The sequence below is a fragment of the Hydractinia symbiolongicarpus genome, chromosome 5 (genome assembly GCF_029227915.1).
Source record: "Hydractinia symbiolongicarpus strain clone_291-10 chromosome 5, HSymV2.1, whole genome shotgun sequence".
Classification (NCBI taxonomy): Eukaryota; Metazoa; Cnidaria; class Hydrozoa; order Anthoathecata; family Hydractiniidae; genus Hydractinia; species Hydractinia symbiolongicarpus.
In genome coordinates, this window is record NC_079879.1 from 9741905 (window position 1) to 9765392 (window position 23488).

A 23488-nucleotide genomic window follows, 5' to 3' on the forward strand; every position below is an offset into this window, starting at 1 on the left:
TGAACTTACAAAAACATTATGAAAAACGTGACAATGGAAACCAGGTTTACTCTGCAGCGTGTAATATTTATCAGTTTTTTTAATCATCATTCAGAAAAGACACAATAAAATAGGAAACAAGCATTTTTTTAATAGGATTTAAGTCTGTAAAATTGAGATCGATCAAGCGGAAAGTCAAAACATTGTTTTTTATCACAGATGTTTGTTTTTCAAGCTAATTGCATAAAAATTTTTTGCTTAGCCACAAAATATCTGTTCACAAGTATACCTGAGAAATACCTTAAAGTAATTTATTTTCAAATTGTGCATTTATTAATTTAGATCCCTCATTACTTTATATAAAAATAATAACATTATCCAGGGACAAAACTTGAAAACAGCTAAACAATACCATAGTGTAACCCAGGCCTCAAATGAATTATTTTTTGAATAAATAATGCGGATATAATATTTAGATAAAGAAAATAGCATTTATAACGAAACCTTTAGAATGCGTGTTGCATGTGTTTTTACCAACACAGCTCAAAAGTTTGTCTCACAGTTTTTTCTAGCACCTCTCCTTAATATGTATTCAATTGAAAAGGTGGAACAGCCTTGTTGTTTTGCTGAACATCACCCTCCTCCTCTCTGATTTTAAATTGCTTTTACCTCACAATTACTATAGTCGTTTTACGATTGCCAAATTAATCCTTATTTTTACAAAAGGATCAGATATGGGATTAGATCTGGGATAAATGTCTTGCAGGTTTTGGCTAAGGTTTATCGAAAATACCGGATTATTATTTGGAAATTCTAATTTCTCGAATTTATACATATATATTATATACAACACCTAGTTTATTTAAAAAATACAAAGAAATGTAAAAAATAATAATCTAAAAAATTTCACTGAGTTATATCGAAGTCAATCTCTCGTTTGGTCGAATCACAATTTCTCTTTACTATAGTTATTAGCCTGCAAAAATTGCACGGGTTCGTCCATCCTGAATATTCCGGTCCTTAGATTATCACTTGTCACACACACTCACAGCATCGATCTGGACTGCTTAAAAAGTTTTTTAATACAAAAAACAAAACAAAAAAATTTGGACCTTAAGTGCTATTACAAAATCGTACAATATTAAAAAGTAAATTTTACCAGGAAAGCTAGTTTGGGACAGACTAATAATCAGGCCCGAAAAATTTTAAAAAAAATATTGTTTGAACATTAAAGTTACTGGTTTCTTACATGAAAAAAATCGAATGTATATACAGAAAATATATTCTAAGCTACAACCTTGTACACAGCCTTCCAGCAACATTTAAACGTGTGACATTTAATTGGATCAACCATGTCACAGCACTAACACTCCACTCTCATAGTCCGTCATAAGCTTTTTACCTCGGCCACCGGCTTTATTGCAATAAAATTCAGCAGATTCTTTATTTTTCAGTTTATATTGAAGTCTGGCGTAGTCCAGAAATATATTTTCGAATAAATTACCTGGAGTGAAAAGTTAAAGAAAATAGTGACATTGACAAAAATTGTTGTTGTGTGTATTTGGTGTTTTTACTTCATGGAGTCGCGGATGAGGGTAAGGTTCACAGGGATACACAAAGCTCAGATTTCGTAAAGACGCTCTTGTCAGACATTCCAACTAGATAATGCTTCGAAGCACCGCTATAAAATCCGCAAATACAGCAAAAATAAAGGGAGGGAGGCGTTTTGAAAAGAATACAATGCTCTTCGTCCTCCAGTGACATCACACCAAATTCAATACAAGCCTCAAGAAAGAGAGCGGCGCGGTCAATTTGCCCAATACTGAACATAATCTCAAGTACTTTGTAAAATTTCCCAAATGATAACAGCACCAAAATAGCATGAACCTAAATGAAAAAGTATTTATGTGGTCTGACAAGCGAGACAAAGATCTTTTGGTGCAACAAACCAGACAAAAAATCTTTGGTGTAACAAGCGAGACAAAAAACTTTTTTGGCGAAACAAGCGAGACAAATTATGTGTTTCCACAAGTCTATCAAGCGAAACAAAAATATTGTTTGGTAGACCAAGCGAGACAGATTTGTGTTTTTGGTGTAACAAATAAATCTTAATAAACTGTACGAAGGTAAAAAGTGTGAAAAATATATTCGTAGCACAGTAATCACGGCGACAAAAATCGTTGATAGATAGAAAGTAATGTAAAAACATAATTGCACCTTCTTGTTATGGTTAGATAGCTGGTCGCACCATCTTGTGACCACTTCAGAACAGTCTCGATAATTTAATTGAACCTGAAGACACAATGTAGTAAATATAAATAAAAAAATTAAAAAAAAAATTAAAACAAAATAATACACTATATCAAGTAAAAAATAAACAGGAAGCCCTGCGGCTTAAAGATTTCCGCCAATTAGCAATAATCTGAAAAAAGATATAAAATCGTGACACAGTTGTCACGATTTTATATCTAAAATACATTATCTTTCACCAAAAATATCCAGCCTCAACAATTCTTCTTTAAATTATAATTCATTGATAATTAATTAGTTCTGCTGAATATAGCTTTAGTCTACGTGCTTACAAAATTGTAGTACAGAAGGAAATGACGTAATTACATAACATCAAAGATGGCGCATTATAAGACGATCTTCATTATGCTACACTGCACGAGCTTTAACTTTCGATTATAAACTTTAAAATAAAGTAATGTTCATTGGATAATAAAACAATTTGTTGCACTGTTAGGATTCTTATTCCCCTAAAACTCATTTTAGCCTCGTTCTCAGAAAAAAATCTGTGAAAACGAGGATTTAAGCTTTAGCCTGGATAAGTTTTAGGCGTCCAGGCTCTGGGCTGCCTCCATTTTTCCATCTCTCTCTCTATGTTCCCGGGGGATATTAAAGATTCCGACTTCGCCGGCGGAAATCAAAAATAAAAAAAATAATAAGATACTACCTTGGCTAACCAAGTTGCTAGTTCCCAGTTCCCATACGTTTGAAGATATCGACAAGCGTCGGTACCTTTATCCACCAAACACAGCAGTTCTACGCCCTCTGTAACATTTGAAAGACAATATAAATCAAAAGGTGGAAATAAAAAATCAAACTCTTGTTGAAGTGTGGACATGCGCAATTTCTTTTTCTGATTTTAATGACAAAAATTGATAAAAATTGACTTTACTACAAAAATTGAACAAACAGTCAAAAAGGATAAGTTCACAACCTGAATTTTTTTTAATAATTTCTGATCAAAGAGTGTCTGAATGTAAAAAGAATTAAAAATGTCGTACACAAGAATACCTGCAAGTTTACCACTAGCAATTAGATTGGTAGCGACGAGTTTTATAGTACTTTGTGATGCACCGGATGAGCGTACAGTAGCAATCAAGCAAGCTCTATGATAAAAAACAAAAACGTTGTCAAAAAAAAAAATAATACTTAGGTAACTTCAAGTAATTGTCTAACCTAATAGTTGAAGTTATCACATCAAGTAAGTCAATCTTTCGAACGTGTATCAAGCGCCATATTCTATCAGGCCTTGCTAGTCTAAAGTCCTCTTGACTTTGGGCGTTCTTGTACACACATACAAACAGTGCAACGTCTATATGTGGCCACAATAACAACACACACACAAATTACCTTAAAGCGTCGGAATAGTAACTAGAATCAGTCGGCTCGCCTTCCAACAGTACTTGCACAGCTCGATCGGTCTGGAAATAAATGGTTTGTAATGAGAAAAATAAACGTCATGGATAAAAAACAACCTGTTATAAGGTATACGAAACATAAAAAAAATCATCCAAGAACCAAAAGCCTTTTTGGTTCTTGGATGACACCCGTGGTGTATTATGCTTTGTATTTTACCTCCCCAATAAGAATCAACTTCTCGGCGCAAAGTCTTGTATGTTCGTATGTGGACCGATGGCTATCATGAAGAGCTATACGATACAACTGTAACTTCTAAGGTGAAAGAAAGCGAGAATTACAGCTACCCTTATATTTCATATTTTAACATTATTTGATAACTGCGATAACAATATGACATGCACCAGAAAAAGGTGTTATAAAACACAATGTGTAGAAGTGTTGTCATCTAGCGTGCTTAATTGAAAAATAAAGTGACAAAACATTTAGAATTTCCTTTCTTTAACAAAAATCAGCAAAAAAAAACAGAAAAAAAATAATTTGGGAAAGACCATTTAGAAAGACAATAATTTTCTTTACCTTATAAAACTGGTTATCACATAAAATATCGAAATTTGCATCCAGTGAACTTTTTACACAAGTACACGTTTTCATTTCAGAGTCTTCTGTGCTAGCCTCGTCAATATCACTGTCGTTAAGGAAATTATCCAAGCTATTTGACGAAGATAGGCGAGACAAACCATTTGACGATTGTGATTGGCTGATTGGTTTAGGCTAAAATACAAACATATACCATTGTTTAAAACTAAATTTCGCAAACACCGTTATTCGCCGTGACGTACTCGTTATTCGCTTACAAGCCGTAACGTAGACCAAGAATCTTTCAAAAAAGTATAAAATACAGACCGACTACGACTTAAACAAATGCAAACAGAATGAACAAATGCAAATGAAAACGTTCTTTACGCTGTTTATGTACTATAATTTCAGCGAGACGAGTATAAACTTTTGCACTCCTGACCATATGTTGTTCAAAATTGCACATAAGTTGATGTACTATATTCTTTTTCGCGCATACGTAGTAGAAGCTGCGGGCATTCGCGAAACAGAAAAAACTTTTGTCGTATATCGTACTTTTAGCATGTGTTACGCAGAAAACAGTCATAATAAGTCTACTGCTTCAGTAGACTTATTATGACTGTTAAGCAGCAAGAAAAATTACCTGATGTTGTGCGCATGTCTGTTTGCTCTTCTCATATTCTAAATAATGCAATGCCACACTCCAAAACATCCAATCAGATTCATCGCCGTAAATCCTGAAAATTTTATAAATAATTAAACGTTTTTTCAAAACTATTTCTTAAATTAAAAAATATGACTTTACAAAGGGGGGAAAAGCGTCGTTTGGCACAAGATCATCACACACCTAAATTTGGCAATCGCTCAATCTTTCGCTAAAATACGTTAGGAAAAAAAATTCTTAATTGGGAATAACGTGGACTTCACAATATAAAAACATTATATTTGTTAATCATAGCGGGCACTTGACAAATGGTTTATGGTTCCGTAACTTTCTTTTCGCCATTGTCAAGATTCCCTTCCGTCATTTGGCTAGCACCGTATGACACTTCCGCCATTTGGCTAGCACCGTATGACACTTCCGCCATTTGGCTAGCACCGTATGACATGGTAAATAAAAAATACAAAAATCAAGTTTCTGAAATTTCTACAATTTCGTGCACTACTAAAGGCCTAGCTCTCGCCTTATCAATATTTGCGCATTTTGTGCTCTAAAAATAAAGAAAAAATTATGTCAATAGTATAGTAAAAAATTAATGTGCTCACTGGGAGGTGTAAAGACAGCGTTCAGCCGTACCAAGTGGACAGTTATACAACCTCTCCGCAACATCACTAAAATAATTAACAAAAAAAGTATTATATAAGAACATATTAAAAAGTGATTCTACTACGAGACTGACAAGTTTCTTATTTCATTTTCTTTAAGCAATCGGTTACAGTAACAAAACGAGTACAATAATCGACGTTTTGATTGGTACTTTTAGTAATGTAAGTATCTTAAATGTAAAAGCTATATCGAAGCTAAGGTGACACATTTAACACATAACTGCTTTTTTAATAAATGTTCAATAAATGTTTAATAAATGACAAAAATCCAAGCTTCTACCTTGGTATGATCTGCAACATATCTTGCACAGGTCGTTCTGTTCTCTCGTCAGAAAAGCTAAAAACGTAAAAGTATTTAGTTATCATTGTCATTTTATTCACAAACAAATAAACAAACAAAATCAAACAAACAAACAACCGAGCAAGTAGGTAAAACCACGAATACATACTGTTCACAATTGTACTTCTTCCTCCACGGTTGATGCTGAAGAACGTGTTTGAGTTTCAAAGATGACTGTTCGTCACATAACCTTGGATTGAAAATATTTTCTAAATAGATCAGTTTTCAGTTTAAATAAACGGTCCTTTTTAGTTCCGATAAAATAAGGATTATACGACTGGTTATTACGAAGTTTACATCTCTTTACTAAGACATTCGCATCCATGACATTTAGTAAGCAGAATTGCATGCTTACCGCTTAAATCTTTTTCCAAGATGGGTGAATTAGCGGATTTCATAGAAGCATCTAAGATTCGGACGGAACCATCTGACGGAAGTAACATAGGTAACGACGACGACAACCAATCAGAATCCATTACTGATAGTTGATCTCGTGATGTTTTGACACTGCCAAGCACCTTAGCCTTAAAGAAAAACATACACCTTGTTTTAAACTGCCCATAAAAACTTTTTATGTGAGCCCACATGTTATCGCGGCAAAGGCCTGCACTTTTACGGGTGTAATACAGTGGTGAGAACCAACTTACTAAAGGCCAGCCCTATCGTACGCAAAAGTGCTCTCAGTTATTCCTCACGCATATGGTCCAATAGATTCTACTCAACTGTCTATAAACTCACCTCTGCAGTGTCCCATACTTCCACACCATCATTGTATAACACCAGCATACGCATATTACCTTTGCCTGGTGCAAATTTCATCCGTTTTACTGGTCCACGGTGTGTTGGAAACACCCTAGATATAATGTATATTCTCCTGCATTTTCTCCAAGACTACATAGACTTCACTACATGGTCAGCGGTTGTTTACACAATATGATAATCAATAAATAACATACCTTGAAACTTTTGCTTTTAGATCCCATAAATTGAGATTGCCATCGACATCTCCTAACACTAACATATCAGTTTTCCATGTGATGCAAGAAACAACCCCCATACCAGTCTAGAAATGTAGAAATTAAATTTCAATGGAATGCAAGTTCAGACCACCGTAGACCACTTTAATTATAACAGAAACAAAAAAAGAGTTTGTGTTACATATCCGTTACAGAATAAAGATAATAGCTTGACCTCGAAATAATAGGGGGCTTATTCCTAAAGCAAGAAGGGTGGGGGTTCATAATAATAGATGGTTGATTCAAAAATAGGGGTGCTCTGCTCCTCTGCCAACTATGCAAAATGTACATCAATATATTTGAAACACAGTTGTCTCGTTATCGTCTTATGTTCCTAAGTAAAAAGAACAACAATGATTTATAAGATACCTCTGGTGGAACTTTAGAGCCATCTTTAAGCGATGTTCCTTCAACAACATAATGGTAAACAGTTCCATCATTGTCAGTAAACACAAGATGTTCTTTACTTTTACTCTAAAAGACATTTACAATATCAGATGGCTTTTTGTAAAGCACAATTTTTCTGATGACGTTTCCGATAAATCTAACTAACTTACAGGTGGTTTCTTCGTGTCATCTGCAGTTGTGCTTTCCAACACATTTGACGTAGACTCGTCTAACAGTGAATTTGAAGCAACTGATGTAGTGGATGTAGAAGTGGGATCTTCTGGTATCATGGCTTTTGCTTTTTTTTTACCAAGTTTCGAACCATAACTTGTAGGCGACCATTCCTAAAGTTGGATTTATGATTAAGAGAGGAAGTCAGAGTGCCGTTGTCATTAGATATTATACGTTTGAGAAAAGATGTTAGATACAGTGCAAGATTTATCAGTGCACAAGTAAATAATTGAATGAAAACCCTGACTGCGGAAATTTTTTTTAAAAAAAAAGTTCCAGAAATTAAATCCTGTTTATAACTTGTTGGGTTGAACAAATTTGTCTGTCTCTTAAACCTACTAAAACTTTTTAAGAAAAAGAAATCTCCTAAGCTTGAAAATTCAAAACTGAAAAAACCGGTAGGTCGAATAAATTTGTTGCCTGCTTGGAAAATCTCTCTCTTAACTTTTCTTTCTCTCCCAAACTTTTCCAATAGAATTTTAATTTTTGACTATAATTCAAACATTTTCAAAGTACGCATTTTTTTATCAACTAGTCATTAGCCCGTGGAAAATCCACGGGTTCGCCCATCCTTTTTATACCGCATTGCGTGCTTCTCGCCATTGCGCAGCTAAGCTACCATTTTGCGTGACAGACAGACAGACAGACATTTTTAAAATTTATAAAAAAACATTATGAATTCAAACAATCCATTCTTAGCGTGAGAAAAATGGTGCCCATAAAATGATGAAACCTTATTGTGTAGAATGTAAAGCTTGGCAAAGGGAATGACAAACAGTGACTTTTCAAAAACTTAAACTTTTTAAGGTCAAGATATTCTTAGCAAATTTAACGGGCCTAAATAGAATCTAGAAAGAAGTACAAATAAAGAGCTCTTGCTGACTTGAAATATTTACCATTTTTGCAAAGCTGGTTGAACGAAATAGAGAATATACAGTCATTTATTTGAGTAAGGTTTCGGTTATCCAAATCGTTTAAAAACACAAATGTAAAAAAATCAGGTTAGCAGTCAACAGCTACAAAGTATGTTTCATTCCCTTTGACCAAACACCCTCAAAAAATTAATAAAGTGCTTAAGTTATGTTACATCTTACTGCAGCTAGCTACATACATATATTGCCATCAGAACTATTCTTGGATAACATCATACAAACAGAATACGGTCTCATATTTCTGTGACAGCATCCAGTAAACTCGAGAGAAATAGCAATTTTAAACTTCCTGTAACAAAACTGTGTCATAAAGCCTTATCAGCAAAATTTAATGCACCAATAACAATTGATTACATCACCATGCATAAACAACGAAAAAACGTTTCACAGTAACAAACACTTACAAATGCTGTTATTCGTGGAAAGTTGGTTGGAAACTCTCTCAGTTGGCATAAATTAATAGCATCCCATAATTCTGCTGAATGATTTTTAAACAGTACTAAAAAATATTGCCTAAACAAAAGTGAAAAAATCATTTCATGATGAAAACCTTTATTTGGTCAATGCTGCATAAACAAAGAATAAAACTTGATCTGGCTAAGAGAGGCAACAAAATAAAAAAGGCAAAACAAGATAATAAAAAAATATGATAAATAACATTCATAAAATAAGGTGTTTTTACATACTTGAGATGAGATACTTTTAATGAAGCCACAGTGGATTCTTTTAAACCACGACTGCTTGGTAAAGTTGTTACTAACCCTAAAGATAATTTTTAATCAATCTTAAAAACAAAACAGTCACGTTATGTTAGGTCTCGCTTGATATACTTAGGTAAGAGCAAAGAGAACTGCTTGCAAAGCAAGACAAAACCTTTATATATATATACCATAACAAATTGATACTAATGGATTTACACATTCTAAGTAAAGGCTAGCAGGCTGGCTAACATTTTCATTTCCATGTTACATGCTTGAAACACAAACAACAAACTTAATGTAAATAGAAAAATCAGGTTGACTAAAACATGCAGGACGTAATGTTCTAGTTGATCATCCATAACTGAACTTGATTATCTACAATGCGTTTAACAGGTTTTTAAGAAAACACTTAGAAACATATCCAATATTCCTACCTGACGTTATATCAACATGCACCATTTCACTTTTATTTGATGAAGAACTACCGTTAAAATACACTAGAAGTGAGGTTAAATTCACCCATTCCAAACCTTTGATATTGTGACAACTCATCGAAAAGTATTTCACCAAGTAGCCTTGTGATGCATTGAAGATCTGTAAAACACCATTTCCACAACCTGAAAATAAGAAGGCTCGTTGCACCTAGAATACTTCAACAATGCTGTTAGAGTCAGAATTGCGCTCTTCTTTGTAAAAAACAACATTTTTTTGTTAATATTATGTTTAACTGTTATATATCAACATTTTTTATTTTGCTGGAACACTAAACAATCAAGGAATATTAAGTTTAATAAATATAAATTTTCCATTACAATGCTGTCAAAATAGGAAAAGCATAAATAATTTTTTTTCTAATTTTTTTTTTTTGTGAATTTAATAAAATTTAATTTTCTTTCATATTGAGCATGCTAAGCTAAAATTGCTGTATCTCTACATTTTGAGCCTTAAGCTTTTTCCTCCCTCGAAAAAAAAAGTGAAGGTCATTTGGAAGACCTTTGGAAATCTTTTTATTTTTAAAAAAAATCTTTATCAGTTCTCAAAATATAGATCTTAAAGGTTTAGCTACTCATTTTTAATCATATATGCTCATATGTTAAATATACAACACCTCACAATTTTTGCAAGCTCTTTTATATGAAATTAATCTGTTGTTTTAGTGAGCTTTTTATATGAAATCAACTTGATGTTTTAGTGAAAGGAAAGCTTTAAAGTTAGGGACTTGAAGCTATCGAAATAGACATTTTCCTAGTCTTATTTCTAATATTGTTTTTTTTCCAACATTGTGGATGCACAGAACAAAAAAGACCCACGAAAGAGTGAAAAGGACATCATTTTAATAAGAAAGTGGGTAATAAAGGTTACAGTTTAAGGTATCCTTGAAAACAGGGAAACAATTATATCAGCTAATATACATACCAACAGCTAAAAGGGGTTTGTAGGTCGTAAAATTCTTTGTTGTCATTGGTGGACACATTTTGAGACAAATAGGATTAAGAGCTACACCTTCAAAAACTCCATCTAACATGAACTTTGGCTTGTAATAGTTCTGCTTCTCTTCGTTGTTGCCAAACGTTAACAAGGATGGTACTATATTGCTCAACGTGTAATGGTTAACATCCACCAACGATTTCACAGTGTCTTGCAACCCTGCAAGAGGTGTTCTGACTGAGGGTTCCTTGCAGAAAGATTTAATTCCAGACGGTGGAGCCAGAACCCAGAGCAAAACTCTTCCATCAGCTAGCAGAATTGCAGTTTCACATTCTGAAACTGGATTTAAACCAAAATTCATTACACGAGATGCACGGCTCAGTCGAAATACATCAGAATGACACTTCATGTCATATATAATGTCAAGTGATATACGACTTGCCAACATATGGTCAGGATCATCATTTGATTTGTAAGGCACACGATCTGGCGAACGCACAGCTCTCATGGATATGCTGCCATTGTCATGAAGAAGAAATAAAATATCTCGCTGTCTGCAAGGAATGACTGAATAAAACGACGGACTAGTTGATTCGATAGAAAAACTTCCAAGTGCTTGGCCAATTTCAACATCAAGAATTAAGATTTCTCTTGGAAACAATAACAGAACATGATTTCGATTAGAAGGTAGATAAACAATTTGTATGCAATCACAAACACTGTCAACCTCTTCTTCTTGTCTAAAATACAGATAAGATTTAAGGATACATTACTTTATTGTTCGCACAATGGGAGTTACTAGGATTTCTGTTTGAAAAATCTTAACTTATGTTGGTTGTAGATTATTGTCATTATTAAGGAAAAAAATTAAAACCAGTTAAAAAACATGCCTAAAAACATTGCTCTCCTATTTTGTATTGACAAACAAGTATTGTCCAAATTTAGGCTTTGTTATACCTTCCACGTAAGTCATCAGCCCAAGATTTCACTTTCTGAAAAGTAGATTTTGATGATGCACTTTTTGCTGAAGCACCATTACTGGCAAGATTAGATGATGAAGAAGATGGTGGCAAAGTAGACGTTGACATGTAAAACTTTCGCCCTTTTTCAGAGGGTGGTTGAGTGACTGTTAGGTCTGTAATCAACATTATCCAATCGGTGCTCATCACTAAAAAACAGATTGACTTAGGGCTCACTATGGTTATCACATCATCGAAATTAAAATTCAATTATATATATTATCCTCTTTTACTTTAAAAGTTTGTTGGTCAAATTCAGCTGGCTTAGTTTGAATGATACACAAAAAAATTATCCATTCCCCAATTTCAAAACAAGGACACAAACAGATCATTATAAAAAAACTTTTTGATTGGTGGAGTTTTGCATTTGTTTGTGTACATGCTGTGACTTACCCTGTATTCCGTCACACTATATATAACTTTACATAATACTACTCAAGTTGTGTGTGTTTGTGATACGCAAAGGTGATTATATTGCATAAATTTTTCTACAAAAGCATCTAAAAAACATAACCTAAAACCATACTGTGTCATTTAAAAAACTTTGGTTTGCATTTTTTTTGGCTAGAGCAAACCATGTGACAAAATGAGGCATTTCGATTAGTACGGAATTTTATTGTATGCCAATTTAAATTTACTGTGACAAGTTTTAAAATCAAAGGTAATGTAATTGTGATTAAAATTTTTTTAGGTGGATTCTTCTTAGGTTCAAACACCTAGTCATAATCATATGTGCAACCATTTTGACAGATTGATGATTTCATCACAAAATCTTTAAATACCAATATCTCCTTAACATATTGTTAAAAGTGCATATTCCTATACTTTATTTTGATCAGCGTTTCAAACTCTATACAATAGAGGAAAAGTGCTAAAAAATTTGCAAAAAATGATCTTTGTGTGTTGACGAGTAATTGATAATGTCAACAAATATATCTCTGTCACTTTTTGCTTTCCTTATTTAAGTAGGTTCTCACATGCCCTTCAATTTGAACAATATATAATAGGGCATATATATAAAAAAATTATTTAGACGAGTCTTTAGTGTTGAAAACAATAAGAAATTAGGCTGAATAAACAAGTGCAAATTTTTTGTTTTTTAGAATTATTAAAAATAACCACTGGTGGTGGTTAACTGTCTTTAAAATAATCCAGTTCAAATTACGGTATCAAACAGTGCTTTGACTAAAAGATTTTATGGGTGATAAAGGCCTTTGTGTTGCAATAGAAGATAAACTTTAGGAAAACACTTTATATATGCAGGCTGAAATTCACAACAACAAAGAATTATTTGTTGAATTTTGCAAAGACAATTTTGTTTTGTCTTGTCAATTTATCGCTAAGATTTTTTCCCCAGAAATTAAATCTTCTGATTTGTGAAAAATGCTTTTTTTTATAAAAAAAAAGTAAGTTTGTCCCTAATTTATTGGATACAAAAGTTAACCACAGCGATAATTCGTAAATATATTAAATTTGCAACAAAAAAGCTGATATGATTCTGATGGAGATACGTAAAAAACAAATTACTGTTTTTTTGGTATTTTTTTTGAAAGAGTAAGATAGAATGAAAACAACATTAATAAAGTTTCACACTTTTCTGAAAAAAAATGTTGAATTCACCTGTCATGTTAGAATTGTTGAATGGATCAATAGCTACAGAAACAATTGTATCCTGAAAGTTCTTCTTCCATAGTTTAATGCTGGTATTTGCATTCCATAAAATCAATGTGTTTGGCTGGTACAATACAAGCAGCAAGTCATGTGATACATCATGACCCTTTAACCATTCCATACATAGCGGCACACGATTCGTTTCAACAAAGTCATTTAAGATTATGCCTTGTCTTAAATCCAAAATCATAACATGGCCACTTGTGTTTCCTGCCGCCAGTTGAAGGGTGTATGATGAGTGTATATCATGATAGTAATTTTCTTGTTTCCACTTGATCTAAAAGTTAAGCAAGAACTTTTATTTGAGGATATAAGAAGCAGTGTAAATAAAAACAATACAGCATACTCTAAATATTATCTCATCAACCTTTCAATACATAAGCACTATCATTTTTCATAGACATGAGTCTACCCATGCTGAAGGATCTTAAAACTTTTTATGGATGATCCATTCGTATATAAAGATTTGTTTTCAATGTGTGTTTTTTTCTGTTGGGTTCATTGTAGGTTCTATCCTTTTCTATAGTAATCTGAAACAAATCTTTGCTAGCCAAGTTTATTTCTATCATGCTTAAAAAGCTCAAAAATATTTTAACAGATTTGGCTCCCATGATTTGAACATTTTACAACAATGTTTAAAATGTAAATGAAAAAAAATTGTGTACAGGTTAATCAATCCTTAATACAAGAACAATTTAAATGCCATATTTGATAATGACTTTCATTGGACTACACAAAAATTTATTTACATAACATATTTTCCCATACAATCGTACCTTTTATTATGGAATTTTTGCGTACGAAAAGACAATTTTTTAAAAATCTGTTTTTAAAAGTAGCATATTTTTTTAATACTTAGGAGGAAGATATTTAAAGAAAAAATTATTTGAAAAATGTTGACAATGACAAACCTGGCATATTGGTGCAGAATGGTAGTGCACCGTTTGTATAACCTGAAATAAAAATGAGACATTATGTTACACCTGTTTTTATTTGTATTGTTGAACAAAATCAAAACTATAATCATATTGGCATCATCTTAAATACCTGAACAGTCTTTGGATCTAAAATAACAACATAGTTTTGACAACCGTATGCCAGAAAGCCTTGCCAACCCCTATGAAATAAATTATATAGCTATAATGTATGTTATATAGTTCTTTATCTTTTTACCATGCAGTTTCACATGCCAAATTTTGTAGTAAAAAATTGTCTGTTGAAAGTTGAACCTAGGTGATAATTTCACCAGAGCTTTTAAGCACATAAACATCTGTAAAAAAACAGCAAATTCAGATGATTGATTAGTAAATTTCTTTTAAATAATTCTAGAGTCTCAATAAATTTCTTGTGGTCGGCTCTGAGACACAACGTGTTTAAACCTCTGAGAAGGCCTGTTACACACTTAAAATTCATTTTTCTGAACAAATTCCAAAAAAATGTCAAAATGCAATCTTACAAAGTTTAAAATCTTAAATATGAAACAGGCATCACAGTCTTTAGTAAAAAGATGCTTTATTCTTAAAACCAAAAACAAAATTTCCGTCCACCATGTTTTCCTTAAAGACAACAGACTTGCGGAAGTAGTGGCATCCCTTATCTACTACAAAAATCACAAGCAGACAGAAATGGTTTATATAAAAGAGATGCACAATAAAAGATTCTGCATGGGCATAATTCTATTAAACCGAAGAATGAAAAAATGCAAGTTAATCTCAAAACAGCTTTGTTGTTATAATAAGTAAACATACAATAACCAACCAACATGCTTGGTAATTCTTGAGAAAAATTCAGTAATACACTGGTGTGTGACACACAGTTATCTGTATTAAGTGCTTTACCTAGCATCCAACTCCAGGAGGTTTTTCTGCAGGCCATTGAAAACCACAAAAAAAACCAGGATGAAGGCTAGATTTGGTTCATGGCTCAGGAATCATTTTTTGTCAATCTTGTATATGATGCTGAATGTTATAAAACTCTACTTCCTAGACAGTTTGCACAATCAACCATACACAAAGGGAAGGAGCAATGCTTAAATATGTTGGTGTGTTTAATGATGAACTGCAATCTTTGTTTTGCTAAATGTATTATTATTTTCAACTATGCAAACTCTATCGGAGAGCATCACCAGTGTACCATTGGCTAATATAGATTCAAAAAGGTTGCAGCGGAGGCTATGTATTTTAAAGCTTAAGTTTCAGGGCTTAAGTTTGGAATTGCAACAGACATGGTGGTTCACAACACTTTATTCAGTAAGAGTAGCTTGGTAACATAATGATAACCCTGGGTCAGGTGGTGGTTAGACACAGGTATATTTTTTCTTGGTTAGACCGCCAGACAAAAAGGTGGTGACAGATGAGAAGATATATCAGAGGATTAACGATTCAATCAGTGAGGAATTAAACTATGTTGTAGTTATGTCTGCACTAAGTCTTTTTCTGTTTTTTAGAGGTGGTGTCAATAGATTCCAGAATACAATGTGCATGGAAATTCTTGTTTAAAGATGACATTTTTTTATAGAACAGTTGAGAATTAGTTAAAAAATTTAAGAAGTAGAAGAAAGAATGAGAAAAAAAAGGGTTAAGAGTGAAGTCTTAAGTCATAATTAGTAAAACTAAAGCTAAGGTTAAAATTAAAATATGTCCTTGGGAAGTTTGCAGAAAATGGTTGGTAGTAAAGTGCAATAGTATAGTGCAAAGCTTAAGAGCTGTCGTATAACGTATAAAGCTTATAAAGCTTGATACAGATTGTGGAAAACGTTTGTTAATTAGGTTAGAGGTTTGGAACTTGCACAATAAGTTCTGCTTTAGACCAAAAAACACTTGATGGGATGTACTAGGGACAGAGGAATTTGAATTTTTTAATTGTATCAGGTGTTTATGGAAGAACAGTACTAGTATATACGATACTTTCACACATGTTAACAATATATACATCTTACCAGTCACATGCTGTTTTATTTGCAGGATGGAGATTACCAGGTAGTATTCGTGGAGTTAAAGACATTGACATGTTTTTATTTACTTTTGCATCTAAAAGACAAATATGTTTATTTCAAGACAAGTAATTATACAGAATTTAAAGCTGGTAGAGTTGTATGCTTTCTTGTAAATGTTATGTATATATATACATAGTTGAAATCTATTTATATATACATAAGCTGCTAATAATATTTGTTTATGCATATGTACACACAAAACTAGAGCTAAGAACCTTCGTCACAAGGAACTTTCATTGCACTATAGGTTTATTGTAGATTTTTTGTAAATTTTTAAGTTGCATAGGGTTCAGCACTCAAAATAATTCTATACGCCTGACAAATTTTCGTCTAGATTGGACATTTCCATTTATTTACATGGTAGAATTATTAGTCCTGAGGAATGCTTGATCCAGTAGTCAATCTGTTCATAATCAACCTGACCATTCTAGCTAATTCACCAACTTCTGACTTATTAAACTATGCAGATAAGAATCGTAATTGCTCAACCCCTGTATCATTGGTAACCGAGTCTTCAAAAAAGAAATTCAACCATGCAGTTCTTACAAATGCAGAGGTTAATGCTTACACAGTACAGAACTACACATCTGCATGAATTTTAAGATTTTATTGAGCAACTTGTGCAAAATTGAATTTAACATATATATATATTTAAATGATATGAAAACTGGGACAAATAAAGAGAAAAACAGGCCAAACAGGAGAAACATGGACTGAATACGAAACAACGGGGAAGCGTGGTGCACAAAATCAATCATGGCAATCACGTTCGAACAGTGGTTGTTGCCGCTTGAAATGAGTGTTTCGCTTGATCATTCCAATTCCCTTGCTCTGGGCTGGACTTATGTGAAATTCTAAAAAAAAATTGTGAAAATTTCTGTGCAAATTCAGGACCATGAGTGCATTTAGTAAAACTGCGTCAAAGTAATGATGTAAATACTATTTTCAAGTTTAATGAATCCATTACAACAATTTTCATGTTCCCCAGTCGTTTCCTTGTTTTCCTATTATTATGTGCTTCTCTATAAAAAGAAGTAAACACAATAGCTTAATAGGAAATATTATTCAGACATTGAAAGTAGAAAGTCAGGGGAGACCTGCAATTATTTAGTAAATGATTGCTTAGACACTACAGATTTATTACAAGATGTGTAGTGTATATAATCTGCTTGTATTAAGTAAATTACTTCTAAATTACACAACTTCACTTTCCTCACCAACCTTCCCTGTTCTCTAACAGGGCTATGACCTGATATCTTTAGCTTTAATAAGTTTAGGTTGTACCATATTACGAATTTTAATAGTACCAAAACTTGCATATTTTACAAAACAGACAGCTTAAAGATCATTGAAGAAAATTTATGTGCAGTGAGGGTATATGACATTTTAATCTATTGTTATATTTGTAATCATTCATTAAACAAAAAAACAAAGCTATATTATTATAAAATTAGACAGGCTTTAGAATATTTTTTAAAAAAGATTTTTGGCAGCACAATTGCTCTTCCCCCCATATAGATCTTCTTTGTTAACTTGCCTTAACTTGTTACTTGCTTTCTAATGTCATACCTACTTTTTTGCAATAAAAAAGATACATGGCAATGTTTAAGCACCACTAATAATCCCAGTAGATCTGACATTAAAATAAACACATCACGAAACTCAGATGTATATCACTCAACTAGAATGATTTAGCTGTCTCCTTTTTTTCTCGAACCTGCACAAATACCTGTCAACATTTTTGCAATGTTGTTTAAGGGATGATTTATAGTCAAAACTATAAATTTATGTAAATAGAGAAATTATTATCAAACTTGTTTAACGTTTTCTGTCTAATAGAAATAGTTGTGTGTCTGGACGGTAAAAGAGATAAATGTGCATATTTTACATGGCTATCCTCGCTAATATCGAGGGATATACCCTGTCTATTATTTACAGGAGGGGCCATGGCTTAGAAGGAGGGTCCTAGAGTAATTAATGCTCATTTTAAGCTACACAGACACAATTAGGGCCAGCACTCTACCAGACAACTCCCGGCAACATCCAACAGCCCACACATGGAACCATCTCCCCAATTTCCCTCACATGGCTTGGGTTAACCCGAGGCTATGGTAACATTCACTCGCCCATGTTGAATTGCAGTCAAGAGGAATCGAACCCGGTCTCCCGCACAGAGTACGAGAGGTATAACCACTAATCTACGGCACGACTTGTAATGCTACAATGATGAACAAAATATAATGAAACATGAAAGCTAATTTCAAATTGGCTGCTACTGTCAAGTGATTAACCAGGCTGTTTCTAACTAGCTAGCTATAAAGGGGATGTGCATTTTGAACTTGTAAAATTCACTTGCGTAGCTAAGATGAATTTTGTTGCTTATATATTCAGTGGTGAGTCCTTTTGACCCTGGGATCCGCATGGGAGGAAAAAATATTGGGGCGCTCAGTGAAGCAAAGTAATCGGGCGTAATTCAACTATATATAGTTTTTATCTTAGGACCCTTTTTGTATTTTTAAGCGAAGTATATACAATAGTAATGGTGGGAACGGGCTGTGGGGAGACAACAAGCGTATAATATTTTTTTGTCATTCCAGCTTTTCCGACTCAGTATATCAAAAATTTCAATCAAAAAATAGGGTTGGTTGGGTGACTCTAACACCAAATATTTGTGACGTCCGCCTAAACACACACAACTATTCTGCAGTCTGCAGTCATTTGAATTTGTTCTACTAGTGAAAATATCAGCTTTTTGCAGGGCTGCCAGAGCAGTGACTATTGATGTGACCAGTGCTTGGAAGTCAGGAGACAGCGAATCAGACAAAGACTACGCGTTGTAGTTAAACACAAGAGCTTATATTTACGTAAGTATCAGAGCTCGACCATCCACCTCGGTAGTCCGTCTCCAAGTGTCTCTGGGTCTCGCCCACCTATGTACATATATCATAACATCTCTCCCCACCTATCCTTATAATAAAAGAAAAGTAAAATAAAAAACTAAACCGTAAATAAAAAATAACTAGTATCTGCCCCGTGGCCTCTTCGTTGTAGCATAGTTCGAATTGTTCTATACTGTCTCAAACGGCGAAGTTTTTCCCTACCGTTTATGAAGTCACGTAATCGTTCAAGTATTTTGGGGTTCTTCTTTTACGTACGGGAATATCCTCCGACTCTTCATCGGAGCTCCCCTTGTATGGAATTGTGTCGCTTCCTTCATCTTCAGTGTCGTCATCGTCTGCCGACTCACCAGCGTCCTCTGTTGCTGGAGTGGGAGTGTCCCGTCTGAACTCATCCTGGACGGCATCATCGTCACGAACCACTGGAGTAGGATCTGTGCGATCCTCCTCGTCCTTGTCTGCTGTCCGTTCTCGCCATCGGCGGAATGATAGCCCGTCATCGTCACTGTCGGACTCGAGAGCTTGTGTACGCGAGGTGTGGTTGAAGATCGGGAAACGGTTGACGACCTTCTTGAACTTCGTAGCTGCTCTGGTAATCTTCTTCCCGTTGTCAGCTTGAGCGGTGATGGTGTAACCCTTTCTCTCCACGACTGTCAAGGGCTCTGGGTTGAACGGGGGTTTCACGGTGGTCTTTCGTTGAGGGCGAAGCACCTTGTCCCCAACTTGCAGGTCCACAACTTTGGCGTTCCTGCGTGCATCGTGGTACGTGGCGGTGGCTTCCTTGTATCTTCGTTCCCGTTCAGTGACATCGGGGTTTCTCTCGTCGAGTTTGAAGTGAGGAATGGTAGTCGATATCTTCCTTTGGAACAACAGTTCTGCAGGTGACTTCCCTGTGGCACTGTGCGGTGTCGCCCGATAGGATAAGAGGTACTTGTAGACGGCTTCCTTTGGGTCTTCCTGTTCCATATATGCGGTGTGGGCTACTTTCTGCAGCATACGCATAAAATTTTCTGCTAGACCATTTGAGCTTGGCTGTTCTGGAGTGACGGGTTGATGCTTGAATCCCCTTTTTTTAGCGTAATTTTGGAACGCATTAGAATTAAAAGGGGGACCATTATCCGATTTTAATTTTTCTGGAATGCCATGAGTTGACAAAATTCGGTCAAGTTGTGGAATTACTGTGTCTGCTCCCGTCGAGTCGAGAATCGCCACCTCAGGAAAACGCGAATACTCGTCGATGACCAACAAGAAGTAGAAGTCCGCTGCAATCGGTCCTTTGAAGTCTGATGCCACATGTCTCCACGGTCCTTGTGGAAGTTCGGTCGGTAGCAAGGGTTGGTGTTTGGTCTGCGGGGTGGCTGCTAGGCAGGAGTGGCAAGATTGGGCATAATTCTCCACTAGGGTGTCCATACGGGGAAACCAAACCCTGGAGCGTAAATATTGCTTCATTTTGGTCGATCCTTGGTGCCCTTCGTGGGCTAGTTCGATCACTGTTGGTTGAAGGCTTTGTGGCAGCACTATCCTAGTTCCACGTAGGACGACTTGATTTGCTACACTCAATTCTCCAAAGACAGCTCGATAAGCCGCTAGGTCCTTGGCAGTCTCTGGGATGTATCCGGTCTTCAGGATGCAATACTTGAGTCTCGAGAGCGTTGTGTCTTCATTAGTGGCTTTCTGTATAATGTGTTCCGTCAGCGCATCCGGAACATTGTTGCTGACGATTGCGTTCACGAATTGTGTCTCCTCGATTCCTTCTTCTTCGTCTGCGTGCGTCCTCTGCAGGGGGTGTCGACTGTTGAAGTCCGCAGGGTTGGATGTGCCTTTCTCGTACTTTACTGTAAAACGGTACGCCTGAAGTTTCAGCCGGTGGCGCTCTACTCGTGCTGGACCTTGTCGCTTCGGGTTGTTGTACAATGTGACCAAGGGTTTGTGGTCCGTGATCACGTCGAAATTCATGCCATACAGGTACATGTGATTGGTTGTGATGCCGTATAATATGGCCAAACTCTCCCCTTCAATAGCCGCATACCTCTGCTCGGTCCTGGTCAGTGCTCGGCTTGAATAGTTTACGGTGTTCCAGTTACTGCTCTGAGGGTCTTGCTGATACAGTGTGGCTGCGATTCCTTTTGGCCCCCGGTCCACTACCAGTTTGGTCTTCCTGTCTGGAGCCCATGGTGAAATTACCTGCTCGCTGCAGAGTCCCTTTTTGAGTTTCCTGAATGCCTCCTCACAACCGGTCGTCCATTCAAATTTGGCACCTTTCCGCAAAAGATTCCGGAGCGGTTCTGTGATGTCGCTGTAAGTCTGCGAATCGCCAAACATAAACAAGGCATTATACTGGCACATCTGTAAAAAACTTTTCACCTCATTTACGTTTGAGGGGGCTGTCAGTTCTGTTATTGCCTTTATCTTTGCAGGATCTGCTGACATGCCGTTCTTGTTGAATTTGTACCCGAAAAAAATTACTTCTGGTACTCCCCACTGGCACTTTTCTTTTCGCAAAGTTATTCCTAGTTTTGCCACGCGGTTCAGTGTGGCGATTAGATTCGCTAAGTGTTCCGCATCGTCCTTGCCAAAAACGAGTATATCGTCCTCAATTTGCAGTACACCGTTTAAATCCACAATTCCTTGTCGTAGGCGTTCATGGAACTCCTGGCTGGCTGGAGTAGCTCCCATCACGAGACGTCTAAAACGGTGTATGCCTTCATGCGTGTAAAAGTTAGTTAGTTTCCTCGACTTTTTCCCTAGCAGCATCTGGTGAAACGAATGGCGCATGTCTAATTTGCTGAATACTGTTGCACCATTAAGTTTGTGTCGTAAAACATGTATTGAAGGTATCGGAAACTTGCTGTCCTTAATGGCTATGTTTGCATGTCGCATATCTAAGTTCATTCGAATTTTTCCGGTCGGTTTACGTGTCACAACTACGTTTGATATCCACGACAGGTCCTCGTCCGACGTCAGTGGTCCCTCGATGATGTCGTTTTCTTTCAACTCCTTAAGGTGCTGAGATATTTCTGGTTGGTATGCTAGCGGAATTGGTCTTTCCCTTTGAGCGATTGGTGTTATACTGTCGTCGATGTCAAAGTTAACTTCCGTGTTCTCAAACTTCCCGATGCCGTGAAATAGTTGGTCGTGTTTCTCCAACGTCTCTTGTATTTCCTTTGAGGTGGAGGTTTCGTCTTGGCGATCATCGTCCTTCCCGTTATCCTTGAGGTTGGCTACTACCTCTCCTTCAGGATTTAACTTGAGAATTCCTAAAGGTGTCGCAGCTTCCCAACCCAGGAGCGATTCAGTGTGCCGACCTGCGATTATGTAAGCGAAAACTTCACAGGTGGAACCGTTTTTAGCTGCGATTTGGACTCTTGCTCGTCCTTTAACGTCTAAGAGTTTGTCTGTGCCATATGGTCTCAGCTTTACTTTTGTCCGAACCAATCTTGTTGTATTTTGGAGTTTCTGCTTAAAGTCCTTTTCTGGTATCAGTACCTTTCGACATCCCGAATCAATTCGCATGGTCATTGGCTGGCCGTTTACCTTCACTTCGGTCTGGTCGTCCTGTTTGTCGGGTAGGTTGGAGCTGGGTTCTGGGATGTTTGATACCACTTCCACTCTGCCGGTCAGGCTGTCGTCTGAATCTGAATCTGTGTCAACCGATCGTACTTTCCCTGGACATACTGGGGCGTGGGCGAAGTGGTGCTTTTTCTTGCACTCGTTGCACTTTTTCCCTTTTGCTGGGCACTTGCCTTGTTTGTGTGCTCGCCTTCGTTCATATCCGCAAAAGTCACACATTTTTCCTTGTACTGGGGCTTTCCGTGTTGTCTCCTCTTTTTCTGCCCTGTGCTCTTGCTTGTTTTCCTGTCTGCGACTGATGTAGTTGACGCTTTCTGTTTTCTCTATGGTTTTGGCTTGAGAGGTAGAGGCTTCTAGTGCTAGTCCGTATTTCACAAAGTCATTGTAATTCGTTCCTTCTGCTAATGCTTGTTTGCGAAGCTTGTGGTTTGATGTCTGAATTGTCATGGCGTCCCGTGCCGCTCGGTTTGCATCATAATTTTCGAAGTTGCACAATTTTGCCTGGTCCAGGACCTTTGTATACCAATCAGCAAATCTGGCTTGACCCTGTGGCATTTCACAGAAAAGTTTAAAGACTGGGTATACCTCATTTATCTGACACTTGATGGCTGCTTGTATTTTCCCAATTGCTTGGTCAAAAGTGTCTGTTTCCAACACTTTGCCTTCATGTTCGAAAAAGTTTATCATTTCATCTCCTCCCCATAACTGTAGAAGAGCTTTCTTTTTTTTGTCTTCATTGATGTCTTCTGTGTCGAAAACCATACGTGCTCTT

At 35.9% G+C, this 23488-nt stretch overlaps 1 protein-coding gene across 1 annotated transcript; it reads right to left on the reverse strand.

The window, feature by feature from the left end:
- Positions 1 to 409: 409 nt before the first annotated feature.
- Positions 410 to 17209, reverse strand: LOC130644648 (WD repeat-containing protein 11-like). The gene is made up of 26 exons (XM_057450332.1): positions 16193 to 17209; positions 14302 to 14371; positions 14166 to 14207; positions 13204 to 13531; positions 11522 to 11732; positions 10553 to 11304; positions 9571 to 9753; positions 9122 to 9197; positions 8840 to 8948; positions 7443 to 7616; positions 7255 to 7359; positions 6826 to 6932; positions 6608 to 6722; positions 6225 to 6393; positions 5979 to 6078; positions 5810 to 5866; positions 5470 to 5535; positions 4847 to 4940; positions 4204 to 4398; positions 3844 to 3939; positions 3619 to 3689; positions 3280 to 3374; positions 2936 to 3033; positions 2197 to 2271; positions 1719 to 1866; positions 410 to 1483 (listed from the first exon to the last, which is right to left on the reverse strand). Exons 1-26 carry the CDS (start codon positions 16261 to 16263, stop codon positions 1335 to 1337), a joined length of 3756 nt encoding a protein of 1251 aa, XP_057306315.1. The 5' UTR covers positions 16264 to 17209; the 3' UTR covers positions 410 to 1334.
- Positions 17210 to 23488: the final 6279 nt, after the last annotated feature.

What these genes read in the sequence shown, in the direction of transcription:
- LOC130644648 (XM_057450332.1), bottom strand. Translation starts at nt 16,263, where the DNA reads ATGTCAATGTCTTTAACTCCACGAATACTACCTGGTAATCTCCATCCT. An exon ending in TTCCACGAATAACAGCATTT is followed by an intron (nt 7,617 to 8,839) that starts GTAAGTGTTTGT and finishes ATCCAACTTTAG; the next exon opens with GAATGGTCGCCTACAAGTTA. An exon ending in AGACATGCGCACAACATCAG is followed by an intron (nt 4,399 to 4,846) that starts GTAATTTTTCTT and finishes TTTGTATTTTAG; the next exon opens with CCTAAACCAATCAGCCAATC.